Here is a 14788-nt window from a genome sequence, read left to right on the forward strand (position 1 = left end):
ACCGAAGGGGCTGGTACTTCCTGCGGTTCCCCCTGTGGAGGGACACTTTCCTTCCAGGTCTACATTCTAAAAGACACTTGATCCCTGCTTTTCATCCCACGCCTATTCATATATGATGTGATGCTCCCAACTGGTAATACGCTACAAGCAGAAAATATGACGCACTACACTACATTAACTTAAGCCTCTGTGGTCTAACATAAACAGATCCTCCCGAGGAGGGTGAAATACAACGATTTTCACATTTCCCTCCAAATTCCAGCGCATTATGCTACCGTGAACACTGCCTTTGGACCAACACGTGAACCACTCAGCGCTTCACAATTACTGAGAACGTTGTTACACTTCCATAAGCCCGGGGCACACTGGCCTCAGCCGCCGCCTCTGCAGATACCAGTAAACAGATGATACATCACTTCTTGTTTTATGTTTACAGTGTGACCAATCCATATTAGCGATCTACCGGGATCTATCTGCAACAACAGTTGAAATAGTATCTGTACAAGAAATTGATCTACTCATGTTTTGGGTGGTTTTGGTGTGTGTGTTTGTTTTTCTCCTTCTTTTTAAAGGCCCAATAATTCAGGAAGTTTTGCCACAAAAACGTTTACCACGGACTATGCATCCTTTGCCGTTTCAAGCAATAGAAGAAAACCAAGAACACCCATACACAGTGTTTGTGAATCAAAGCTGGTGCCAAACAATAAGGCTTATGGGGCACAAGAAGAATTCAAAGCAAATGAGAACTAATTCTAGACTTTGTACTGCATGTTCCCTCTAAGCCAGATGCATGAAGCACACAGCATGGAAATAAGTTTTAAGTGATCTTTTAAAGGCTTTTCAAGCTCTTGGCACTGCCCAGTTCTCTAAGGACATCCCAAAAGGATAAATACACAATTATGACTTTAGCACAAACATTCCGTGGTAATTCTAGCATCAGAGAACGGGACATTTACAAGTATTATTGACTGAGCAAAGTAGAACATTGCAAGATGGAATTTTAAGGGAGAAAGTGATGAAAATAAATATAGGTCAGTTCTAACTCCTGTGCAAACCTCACAGTGAACGGCATTTAAATTAGAAATGGCAGGGTTTACTCAGTTCTCATCTTTGCTTTGCAGAACTCATTTAAAAAGAGCTCTTTGTTGAACTCCACTCAACTCTAGCCCTAACCTAACCTTTCAAAAAAAAAAACAACCCTTGAACACCACCCATTAATGATGTTCGTATTTTTATCTCCAGTAATAAAAGCTAGTTCTCAGAGACCAAGGCACAAATTTAAGTGTGTTATTTCAGCAAGGTGGAAAAGAGTATTTAAAATATAAGTTAGAAAGTCTAATGTAAACTGTGAATTATGTCATCATCAGTTCTCACGCACACTCTTACATCTTCCAAAAGAGGAAAATCCTTACTCATGATGATTAAAAGTCATTCCACAGTTTCAACAGTAACTCCCCTAAATATCATTAACTGTCCATGTGAACGAGAAGAGCTGCTTATCACTGGAAACAAAGGCTGTGCAGGTAAAGAAAGAACAGTGAATACCAGATTTCTGAATGTGAGTTCTCTTAAATACATCCTTCCTTACAGCCCTAAGCAGGAACACTGGGTTTGGAACTTCACTTTCCTCCCCTCTGCTACCTCAACATTCTCCTCCTTTCTGAGGTACTGGCAGCAGGAGCAGGAGGCATCACAGCACAGACGGCTTGGAAGGAATAAACATTGCAAATCATTGCATACGGTGAACACACCAGTAAACCCCTACTGCATACATATATGCACACAGAGCAAATATTAGCTGGAAAATACTGACACCCCCCGCCCCGAAATACGCGTTCATATGCAGTTTTACACAGAACATTATTTTTACAAGTTTTTTTTTTTCAAAAATAAGCTGTCTTTGTAGCATGAAACAATTATCTGCTTCTTTAGGTATTATCTAAACATATTTAAAATAAAATGTCAACACATATTTTGTAGATATCTAAACCAGTTATCTTAAAACATAGCTATAAATTATATAATAAACTCAAGTAGATGGAAAGCATTAGAAGCTAGAGGCTACTTTCTTTTGAATTGTGGTTTTGTTTTTTGAAAAAACCCACACCAACCCCCCTCCCTGCTCAACAGAACTTTGGGAAACACTGTTCGGCCAAGTGATCAGATATTATGGACTATGATTAAACATTTAATACTCACCTGTGAGCTTAATCCCTCGTGGTTACTTGCCTTCTAGCAGTATCATTAAAAATCACCTTTATTTCCTACATCTCTCCAACCTGTTACAGGTATTTTAGAGGAAGCCAATTTCAACACCAACTGCTGACAGTAAAATACAACAGTTCAAAATTAAGCATGTATTTTGCTATACGGAGGCAAAAACCTTCACAGCGTCCATGTCATAGGCTAAGCAGACATACATAAGTGCTGCTGGGATTTGTTACGGTTAAAAAAAGTTTTAGTGCCATCAGCCATCCTCACATCTTGGGGTTATTCTTTTGAAAGTGTAAAAATAAGAGAGACACGCAGCATTCGTGCATATACATAATGACTAGGTGCAATGGGAGAGATAAAGATGTCTAGTAAATTCTTCAGCCTAAGTTTCCTTGCTTTTATTGCAATCTCTCAAGATTGACATTTAATATATTTCTGCAATTTAGCATAAGAACAACTTTAAGAGCAGCTTCTTTACAAATCCACACATGGAATATAATGGAATGGAAGCACTACACATTTAATTTTACAAATGGGACATCAGTAAGGGGGCAGCCAACACAGCTTCCTCCTTCCACATCACTGTGGTCACCTGTGCGTTACGCTGGGACTGAGAAACGAAATGCTTTTGGTATTTGAAAAAAATAGCAGGTGTGTGTTTGTCAGATTCAAAAGTCCCAGCTCTCTGAAGCTGTTCCACAAAACACTTTTGCATGGCTTCTCACAGCCTGTTAAGAATTACTCAGGTATTTAAGCAAGAAGGTTTGTGAATTCAGTTAAATTTATACGCTATACACTTTTCCACTTTCCTTTACGCACTAATACATACTCAGGTCAACCGTTAAACACAGCCCTAAACGGAAAGGGCGGTTCAGGCCGAGCCCAAAACGCATTTGTAACCGAGTCAAATTGCAGAGAGAGAAATGTGTAATGGAACTATGAATAGAACTGACACAGAAAATACAAAATCAGCAAAACGCTATAATCAGCTTCTCATTTTAAGAGACACATAAACTTTGGCCCTCTCTAAATTACTGACAACCAAGAGGAGGCAACAGCTTTTCCCATTGAACAAACATATGTATGTTGAGATTTTGTGCAGCGTTCTCCACCCCTATTGATGTCATATAACCAAAGGAAAGGAGCTTTAATTAGCTCACATCCCATCGTTAACTAAGCTTCCTAATGCATCCTGACAACGGCCTGTTGGCGGGGTGATCTGCGAAGCCCCCTGACGCGCTGCCTGCATGGATGCCTGATTAGCCGGGTATCCCAGGGGAGCCCCCCTGTTTTCATCTCCACAGATGCCTGATGAGTTGGGTAGCTTCCCTCAAGGACCTCCTGGGAAGCTGCACCAGCAGGTGCCCGCTGGCAATAGTTTTGTGTTACAGGGTTGAATGAGTGATCCCTGCAGGAACTGCCGGCTGTTTTCACAGACACAGAAGGCAGTCAAAAGTCCACAGCATGAACTTGGAATGACCCCAATTGCAGAGTCACTGGCGGGTTCATCCGGAGGACAACTGCGCTTTATTAAACAACTAATACTCTTAACAGATAATTCCCCTCCCCCCAACTTTAACTCTTACAAAGCCTCCAGGTCTTCCTGTTTGTTTATTTTGGGGGAATGGGATCGTTTGCCCTCTTACACCCCCCATCCTGAAAAACCCTCTATATACTGACAGCCTGAGGAAAAGCCTGAAGAGACCTAGGCCCATTCCTTGAGTTAATACCTCACAACACTATCCAGAGGGTGGCAGCTCACGCTTGCTTTTTAACATCATCTTTACCATTTCTGTTGATTTTTATTTTCCTAGGGCATTTCCTTCATGCAACTCACCTCAGCAGCCACTCTCTTTCCAGCCACTTTCATTTTCTGCCATGGTCACCTGTGACCACGCTCGGGATCCGAAAGAACCTCCTATTTAGAACCTACAGGTTTTCCATGTCCCATTAGATTTTTGAAGGAAACCTAATGCGAACACGGTAATCCGGCCAGCCACCACGTGTGCGGTGCCAACAGCGAACAAGCCTTTGAGGGACGAGGCGTTTGGATCCGTTGAACTGATGCCAATCATCTATCGTTACCGCTTCAGAGGATACCTCGGCCATCTACTGTGGACATAAAACCACTGCCCTTCTCAGGGATACATAGCCAAGGAATTTCAAGTTTAAATCTATACTCTACACAACTATACAGCTTTAAATATACAGTAGGGAGGTGTAGTTAGCCTTTTGTCAAGACTGAAGCCATTAATTTCAAACCCACACCCCATTTTTTCCTCCTTCAGATGCTCACTGTCGTATATGGGACACATATGCCTGTTATCATGACATGCTAACCATTCAAAAACTGCAGGTTAAGATCAAATTTCATTTAATCTCTGTGTTTATTCCTAATTTCACAGTTTGTGCTTTTGGCAACATTTTGCATACCACATTTTAAATTTGCCTTTTTTCACTTAATTCCCCAATGAGTCTGCAAAACAGGAACATGGTATTTTATTTTGCAAGAAAAGCAGCTGGTAAAACCCTTCAGAATAAAGCTCTAGTGCAGGTATAAAACTTAAAGCTTTCTATTCCCCCCCCCTTTTTTTTAATTGACAAGAAGGCCACATGTAGATTCCTATATACAGCAAAGCATCTCACTGTTTGCAGTTGCAGGATTCTCATTGTCAACTGAATGATTTCTCCTGGAAAAGGCTCATTCAAAGCTACCACCAAGGTGTCAGTTTGATTCTGATTGTGCACATTTAAGACACCGAGTCCAGATCAAAACAGTTCTTCCCATAGAATATATCACCATTTTTGTTTGACCTTACCCAGGCCAATTTCTCCACGTAAAAATATGCTGCCGTCAAAGCAGGTTCACGAACACTTTGTGTACGAAGCTTTGTAAAAGAAAGGCTGAATTTAACCTGAATTGCAGAGAAAACTTTCAGCCAGGATGCTGGCCACACACGTTTTATCCCATGGTACAAATGAAACACTGGAAGAACAAAACAATACTTCAAACTTCTCAAAGATGATTCTTTATCCCAAAATCTCCATCAAAGATACTGATCAGAGATACCAGATGTTCTGCACATAAAAAGCGACACTTTCCATAGCTTTTGATTGTCACTAATTGACCATAAAGCTTGCTGTCTTTTGGAACTGCTAGGAAATGGGCAAATGGCCTCATTCATAACGCTCCTCCCAGCACTGAAAATTTCTGCCTGGTAATTTCAGTTACTTTCCATCGCATGATCTGCAGATTTTCATACAGATTGTCACTGCTCAGCACTTGAACCTGCACATCTCTGGATGAAATGCAAGTTAAACTGAAGATGATCTGCAGTGCCACCTGGATGCATCACCTGAACAAGCTGCAGGAGCATCTACACAATGCTGGGGAAGGCACGAGGAGAAAAATCTTAAGATTACACTGAAGAAAACAGAGGGGAAAGCTACATTTGGCCTGAACTGTATAAATCGCTTCTAGGAATAGAAAAAACTATTTATGGCAATTGCTGCTAAATCCCACAACTTCAATACTAGACTACCCGTGTAAAGGACGACTGTCAGCTTTCCCAAAGTAAAACCCAAATTTAACACTGTCAAGTCACCCACAAAGATGACACGTGTTCCAGGCTTCCTCATTTCAGTCCAGGATGAGACTGCCAGCAATCATGCGCATTCTGCTGATAACAGTTAAACAGAAGAGTAGGGAGTCAAAAGAAAATTGTGAAAATGTAGAAGGGTAGGAAACTCAGAACCTCAATGCCACCATGATCTTTCTTCATTACCAGTTAACTGTTTTGTTTAATGCTCTCCTGAGGAAAACACCACCATGTATTTCTTTCTCAGGCTTCATATACAAAGGCTTCTGTCAGAAGCCCCTTGTCACTAAGATATTTTTTTTTCAGCAACTTGAGTTGCGTTTTGAGCTAATATTCCTAGAACTGCTGAATCACAGTGCCTCTGAAGACGCGAGAATGCCAGTTGTTCTTGCTTCTGAATTGTATCAAATAAGAGAGGTCGGTTGCATAAACTAAGAAACTTTAAACAAAAGGGAACCATCAGCTTTGCTTTAGAAACATTTCTGTCTGTTCCTGGGTAGAACCTGCTTAAACTGTACCTACCTTCTGTGCTCTGCTATATCCACTTCTCGTCTTATTTATTGCCGGTTTTGTTAAAGTTAACATTCATATAAGTCAAACACTTGGTCATGATTTGTTTTTAAATAATCCCTTTATTACTTCCTCTTCATTTTCCATTCAGTTATCTTTATTTTTCTGTTACTGCCAACCACTTGAGATTCTGCTTTGATTTATCTTACAACGAGGGTTAAAACTCCCATTTCCCTTCGTGTTGTTTTCACGCTCCTACAAACTCCTCCACGTCAAACACTCACCTGGAGCAATATTCGTATCCTTACTAGTCTTACAATTTTCTTACCTGGCTCCAACACCTGACCTCTTTTCCTATCTCTGTTAAGCACTCAAACACCTCTGCCATCACTCTGAACTGAATTAAAATATATATGTGGAATGAAAGTCCAGGGCAGAAGTTCATTTGTGCCTCTTCCTCAGCCATCAAAGAAACCAAGCACCCACCATGCAACTTGTTGCGACTCCTCTGCCGGTAAGCTCTGGCATCTCAGGTGCCTGCTCCCAGGCCTGAGGCAGAGGTTCTGCCTCTCAGAACTCTGCAAACTTCCACAAAAACCTAACAAGGAAATGCAGCTGTGCCCAATTACATTTCTCACTGGAAACTTCAAAGTTCAATATGAAAATTAAGCTCTTTCAAGAAGTTCATTATATTTTTTTTTTTCAGAAGGAAGGGAGGGACACAGCAATTATTTCCATCCTCTCTCTCTCTATATATATATCTATCTCCAGAACCTACGCCTAGCTGCAGAGTCACAACTACATTACTATCTACTCGTAATTCATAAAAGATAACAGAATTCCTTGTGGGGGTTGAAAGACCCAGACAAATTACATACAGTATTGACCAGCTGACTAAAGTTTTCAATCCTTTACCACCAGGAATGTCATTACGGCAGCACAGCATCTATTTGCCAGTAATAGATACAACCACGCTTAATTCTGCACTTGGAGAACGCAAGCTACAGAACATTTCTGTTCAGACACTAATTTCAGTGTTCAATGCTCAATACTCATTTCTAATTGAAACACCTCTGAAACAGGAATAATTTAGGATTTAGGACTATCATGCCTAATGGGGGAAATAAAAAAAAACACCAAAAGGCGGATGCCAAGAATGCAAGACGTTTCTACGCATATGGCAACTATAGAAGTCTCCATTCAGAGGGAATGAAATTCCCTCAGGTGTCTATATTTAGGATCAAAGAACTTTTTAAAATACAGAACTTGGAGTCTCCAAGGGATAAAAACTACAAAACTGTCTGTAGTGAACTTTATTTAACCTAAGGTTTTGTGCCAACTTAAATACACTGCAGCTCTCCACTTGAAAGAAGGCATTACCCACTGCGTGTTCTGAAATGCATGGAAAAGCCATTACAGGGATAATCAACAGAACTATAAAATAGAAAAGCAATAAAATGACAAAACCAGATACAACTCAAATAGCTTGCTTTTCAATTCAGTCAAGCAGTGTTACTTTTCAAGTGATGACTGTAGCATTAAAGTCTGTTTATCTGTCTACTCACACTTAAAAGCTAACTCATCTTAAAATCTAGGATAGGTTTTTATTTAAGACACTAACAGTCAGGTACCCAGAGCAACCAAGAGGGGTATTTTTCCCAGCCACCAGTTTCTATGCAGAACATCATCTAGTTTGGGCTGCATTTGTTACCAGCTCCACAGAAGAAGCTGCAAAGATGAGGACCCCTGTGGCATACCTGAATCAGGTGAAAATATACTTTAAAATACTTCCCCTACAGAAAGCACCAACAGCAAGATGAAAATGATCCATTGCTTCAGTCATGTTTTTCTTGAGTAATTGGAATTTTTTTCCCCCTCCACATTTTTTTCTTTACCAAAATTTCACATATCCTAGACATAATCATAAGGCACATACATGAGAGGGTAGAAAGGAGTAAAAGACAAAGATCTACACCGTACCGTGGTACATAACACATCACAAGTTGTACTTGAAATGTCAATTTTTTATCATATGGACTTTCCTGGCTTCGTTTTCTAGCAGACTTGGATGCCTAAAGGCAGCGCAACGTATAGGGAAGAACTCATCCTCATTATCTGAGCCTTTTTTACCATTATCTTCTATGTAGCAGAATTAAGATCCATCCTTTGAAAGGAGGATCAGCCAAGGAGTTCCATAATGTACTATTAAGCCTTTCTGAAGGCTATAATTCTCTCCTTGTTCTGAAAGGACAAATATATAATCCATAGAAAAAGTTTTTAAAAGGGAACTGTGCGAGACTTGCATCACGGGCATTTTGGATATATCAAGGAGAAAGAAAAAAAAATACCTGGGAAGACAGATAAATAGTACATGGGGTGATGTTCAAAGGTACAAACGGGAAGCAGGCACTCAGCTCCTACTGAATTTTGAAAGGAGTTCAGGCTCCAACTGCCCTTCTGCCTTTGAAAATCTTCCTTCACAAAACCCTTGGTTACAAATGACTCCAAAGTTCAAAGAATGACCTTGCCCTTGTGGGAAACGTAGGAAGGCTCGTGCCTTTTAAAGAAAGATTTATGAGGCTGTTGCTGCAGATGTGACTGCAATGAGGAAACAACACTTTATAGAAAGGAAACTCTGAAGAAACATACTCTATTGGGTGGAGTGGATGGGTCACAAGAGACTGGAACCACGAGTAGAAAGTATGGACAAAAATACTCATTCGCACAGATGGATACCGCCTTGCAGAGCCTCAGTAAGTCTTCCACCAGACTGCCTGGATAGGCTTGTATTTGCAGTGCTGGTAATCACAGAATAACCTAGTACGGGATTAAGGCAGGAATGTCAACGTCGTGGCGTTCTGTTTGAATTTCTTGAAACTGTCCAAAATGGGCTAATGCTGGCAACAAGGTAATTATGATAGAGAAGGTATACGTCATCCTTCCTCACAGTTCAACTCTCTGGGTCAGATCTCCTCACAGCTATGCACTTGGTGATGGACTGGGGACCTCTACCGCAGTTTAATTAGGTTTGATAAAGTTAGTCTTGAGCTATCTGTAATTACTCAAACTCTGCAATTTTACCTTTCTCATCTTCTGAATCACCTTTTCCCACCAATGTGGGGAAAAAGTCGTACTTGTGAAAAAATAAGTGGAATAGGTTGGGAAAGGATGAACCACGATAATATACATGTACAAACCTACCAGTTTGGAAAATTAAAATATTACAAAGTAAAGAATTTTCACAAAAAACCCAAATTTTAAACAACAGGTCCTTATGTGAAGAAAGCATTATTCTGGTTCTACCCATGATCACAAAGTTCATTTACAGTACATGTTGGCACACCGTGCATGCAATGAAAAATATTTCAGGAACATATGTTTGTTCGGTATCAAGCACGGTATCGACCACAATCAAAACCACATCCTATTTTTGGCCGCTGTCTCAGATCATACCACTCTCAGGCACTGAAGATAGTTATTTTGACTGATAACAATGATACAATTGAATTCTCTCAGTCATTATCAGGAAGGACTAAAGAATGCTCACCATGCAGACACTTTGGAATTAAACTAAAGATAAATGTGTAGCAATCTAGGAATTCCCTAGTTTGTTACTATGTGGCATAGAAAAAAAATAACTCAAGTGTTAACATAATAATTGATAGTCGCAGCATAGAATCATTAAGCTTAATCACTTTCCAAAAATAAAAGTTAACAACTCCCATCATACTAAATAACCCCTTAAATACTCCAAGTTTCTATAATGCTCTCTCCTATATATATTATATATGTAATATAACATTGTTCACTTGCACATAGGCTATGACACCACACTTGTGCAATGATTTAATTCTCACTCTGGTTAACTACTGCATTCAAGCTGCAAATTCTATATATATCAATAATAAGGCCTTGAGTTGTTTCACTGACCCTTGCAGGATTTCTGGCATCCCTGAAGCGTATATATAAACTGTTTAAAAAACCAAACAAACAACTGTACTTCAAACACAATTTTTACAAAGCAAACAGGACACAATGCTATTTAAAGATGGTCAATAATTCTATTTGACTTGTTTCCCGACTGTTTTTTGCTTATTGTTTTAGCAAACTTTAATATCATAATAATTACCTTCGCAGCAGAGTTTGATACTCCGTGTGTGACATTTCTTATGAGACCACCAACATTGCCGTATTTTATAAGTCCAGTAACACCTTCTGAAACATCATTCAATAGACCCATAGGGTTGCCAAGGAAATCCACAGAACCCAGAATCCTTGCTGCCTGACTAAGCAGCTCCTGTGAAATCAAGAGGAAGAATGGAATATCACGAACGGATCATGTTAACACTGGCAAGGCTGATTAAAAGAAAAAAGTCCCACCCGCAACAAAAGCACACACAAAACCAGATAGTTTTACTGAAGAAATGAACGCACGAATACCAGTAATATCAACAATAGTTTCACCTTAAAACGCAGTGTATTCTTAGAAGCACGTGATGCTCTTTCTCTGGATACCAAAGCAGCAATACAGCACTAACGCTTAAGTCAACAGTCAAGAAAGGTCCCCCGTCCTCAGGAGAGAACTCATCAATCAAGAGAGGCTCACCCTTGGCACAATAAAATCTGTATGACACTTACCTCTTGAAAGTGTTTCAGAATGTCATTAATGATAAACTCCCGAGTTTCATATGGATGGACCCTAGTGAAAGGATCCAGATTAATCACAGCATCTTCGAATCGGATTAGAGGAAATCCCAGCGTGCTTTTCAAAGCCTAATTAAAGAAAAGATTTTGCTACTTCCATTTTTCTCTCTACTTCTCATTCACAGCACCCAAATGAATTAATCTTTAAAGGGTAACAAACCAGAATTATCTGAAGCTGCTGGAGTAGCTTACCACTGCCATGCAGACAGAGGACAGCCACTCCATAAACCTTTCACATGTAAGCAATGATCAGTTGCTAGAACTGCATTTCTTCAATAACTGGATAGTCATTAAACACCCTTTCTGATGCAATGTCTCCTACGTTTGATAGCAATATTTCAAAACACAATGTGATTAAGATTTCATGCTTTGCACTTTGCCGTAACTGCCCTAACGTTCAGTTAAACCAAACCCTAAATGAACTTCCTTGGTACGTTGTGAAGACAAAACCGGGTATTTTCCTCCCTGGTGAAGTTCTGTGAATGGATTAAGTGTCAGGATGAGCTGGAATAACATACATAATTTCCTGCAAGCCTGAGGCTCATTTCTTAACATTATGTGGTGTACTGAAATTCTTCAAACCAGCTTTTTCTATTATTTTCAAGGAAGAAAACTAAGACAGTAATTAGCCCGTGGGTCATCCGTAACCTCTATAATCTATACACAAAAAACAATATTTAAGGTGGACAAGCGATACATCCATATATATATGCCCACATAAAATAATTTTGGAAAAATTAAGAAGAAAACGAATCTTCTAAGAAAGAAAGAGATTTCTTCTATTCCAGGTCTTGATAACAGCATCTGCACAGTCATCAGCATCAGAAAATCTGAAGAAGGCCAAAAGGCTGATACTTGTGTCATTTCTTTCTACATTGATCACTGAAGCATGCTTGGTATTAGGTAATATGAGTTTTTCTGCCATCTGCAGGCAATTAAGGTAAATTACAGGTTTGATTTAAGTTTGCAAGTAAGAAAGGACCTATTTATTTTTTTGGTAAATGGATGACTAACTAGAGTAGTCCTCATTACTCACTTGGGTAGGAAGTAATTTCCTGTTTAACGATAAGATATTATATAAGGCAACTTTGTTAATACTGGTACCTAATAAAAATAATCTGTCTACACCAAATTACCAGACAGCAGTGTCCAAGCCAGAAACATTAGAGGTAGGTAGAAAAACTTCTACAAAGGCTCTACTGTGATTATTCTCTCCCTCCTACCCTGAACTCTCCTGTGCTACAAAACTGAATGGAACTCTTTCTGTGAAAGCTAATATACAAAATACAGTCAGTGACTGTTATCATTAGGTGGGGAAAAAATGTATACGGCAAGTTTTCTCTTGGGAACAATGCTGGCAGCTGCCAAGGCATATCCATATGCAATCACACACCAAAGGTGGTAGGAAATCCAAACAGAACAGTGCACATTGCTAGTTTCTTAAAGGTACTCGCCTCTAACACTGTTCTCTCTCTCTCTAAATTTGAGATAATCGGATGATAAGCCTTTTCATAGAATCACAGAATCGTTAAGGTTGGAAAAGACACCTAGGATCCAACCGTCAAGCACTTCACGTTGAAGCTAAAGTGCAAACACATTCAAGACACTGCTGATGTTGTTGAATGGTAAGGTGTATTACAGCTAGCTGTTGAATTGTCCTCCTTTGCACAGGATTTGTTAAAAGCAACACACAAATGCAGGACGGATGATATGCTGGGTTATCCTGGCAGGACTCCATGATGTACGTTTATTCTACATTCTTTAAAAACTTGCACATCTTGATGTCCACAATATCAAGGGCACTAAAAGCCTGGTCAGTGTCTCAGTTTTGGTTTTTGAACATACGAGTTAAATAGGCAGCAGCTCAGTTCCTCCACAGTGGGGAGGGTTTTTCATGGTTTGTTTGGTTGGCTTTGTTTCAACTCCCCCACCTTGGAGGAAATTAGTCGTATTAGCTCAGGGAACAGAAATATTGCTGACTGTTGCCACCTCACTATGTGCACGAAGGTCCCAACACACAAGCTGGGAACACTGGACAAGATTATCTTCTTGCTGTAATTTGGAATCTCTGGTTCACTTGAAAGACTGTGCCAGAACATTTATTACCACATGAAAAGGTCCAGATTTTCTACCTAAGTCCGTACTCAGTCTGAACGCACTTTAACATTGAACCAAATTGCACAGTGCTCATGCAAACTTTCCAATTCCAATGAGACATGTTTTTTGGTTGGAAACACTCAGAGTTGCCCTGCATTTCTGCTTCCTAAGTTGAGTAACTTATTTTTCTTCACCTCACCTCAGTTCTCCCATATGATAGTCATTCCCCTTAAGCCTCTGTACACTACTGTTAATGTAACTAAGATCCTTTGCAAAGTAGTGAGTTAGTAGGTGAAGTTGGCTGTGCTTCAACTGAAATTACAAAAGTGAAAGAATATATACAGAAGAGACTGGAAATTGTGCAGTTTAAATAATAAAAATCATTGGAACTTCTATTATTTGTAACTTAAATAATGGAAAAGTAAATGGAAATGAATAGTGGTAAGTTAAAGCTTCTGTTCCCTTCCCCTCCTACGACAGAACCTCTTTACTTGGAAGCACACTCTGTGAATGCATTGGCGTACCTTGAGATCCAAAGGCAGCTTGTTGGAAGTGAAGACACTCAACTTTATCTGAGGCACACTAATTTTCAGATTTTCAAAGTAGTATCGCTTTTGTCCTCCACCTTGTTCAACAACCTTTTCATGAAGGTTTTCATCATACTTTTCAACCTCTGCATCCAGACAAAACACAGGAATCAGAATAGATTATAAATACATAAATAAATAAATACCGGGTTATGAATGCATACTCTGTAAAGAGTTAATAGTTTCTCTGTACAAATAAAAAGTATGTGTGACTGCTCGTGTAGCCAGCAAAATTACTCATGCCTTGTGACACGAAGTTGACCTTTGAGTTTTTTTTCAGATCTGCCTGCATCTCTGAAACCTGAATGTACTCGTAGCTGGATAAAAGAAGTCATCCAAGTTTAAGTTATTTGAGCTTTTAATCTCGCTTCTAATTTATCTTTGTCAGCATACAGAAGCAAGCTGATAGAAACACAACTACACAATATTTCCTACGGTGTAGTCACGGTCTTACAGTATGTTTTCCTCTCTCTACTTTCCCTACACTTCCTCACACACTGAGCTATCAGTATAACACGTAAGGCAAGCAAAGCTGACAAACATATCAATTACCACTGCAGAATGGACAAAATGCCTGTATGGACGACATTCAATAAATCAATTCATGTACAGAGTGAGCCAAATTTCACTGACACTAACAGGTTCGTAAGTTATTTGTAAGAGCATCTTGGTGGTGTGAGAAGGCAAGGGAAAGATGAAAGATGACAAAGTCTTATGAACTCAGGGTGAACATGTTGCATGTAAATGACAAAATAAATTTTGTCTGAACCTTGGATGACATCATCAGCATCAGTGGATAAACTACAAAGAGAATACAGTGAGTAAGGAAACAAAAGAAACAACTAAAACATCAGGGTAAACCAAAACAAAGTACAGATTAGTAAACAGCATAAGAGCAAAACTCAACATCTTTATTTCTTCTTCACTGCTACAAATCTAAGTCATTAAGTCCTCTGAGAAACTGGGAAATGCAATACTCATATTTTTTAGAGACAGCTCAGAAGATGCTTTGGATTAGGAAGACACAGCACTCTTCAGCATCATTTGTAGGCTTGCCACACTTGGAGTCACGCCAAA

General features: G+C 39.5%; 1 protein-coding gene across 4 annotated transcripts in view; it reads right to left on the bottom strand.

Moving 5' to 3' along the window:
- VPS13D (vacuolar protein sorting 13 homolog D) overlaps nt 1-14788 on the bottom strand; it is a 110860-nt gene that overhangs the window by 30974 nt on the left and 65098 nt on the right. For all 4 annotated transcript variants that reach the window (XM_075113758.1, XM_075113757.1, XM_075113754.1 and 1 more), the window contains 3 exons: nt 13649-13797; nt 10962-11096; nt 10453-10620 (listed from right to left, as the gene is read on the bottom strand). In XM_075113758.1, the coding sequence (XP_074969859.1) occupies nt 10453-10620; nt 10962-11096; nt 13649-13797 (452 nt within the window). The remainder of the gene's footprint in view (nt 1-10452; nt 10621-10961; nt 11097-13648; nt 13798-14788) is intronic.

This window comes from Phalacrocorax aristotelis, chromosome 19 (genome assembly GCF_949628215.1).
Source record: "Phalacrocorax aristotelis chromosome 19, bGulAri2.1, whole genome shotgun sequence".
Taxonomy (NCBI): domain Eukaryota; kingdom Metazoa; phylum Chordata; class Aves; order Suliformes; family Phalacrocoracidae; genus Phalacrocorax; species Phalacrocorax aristotelis.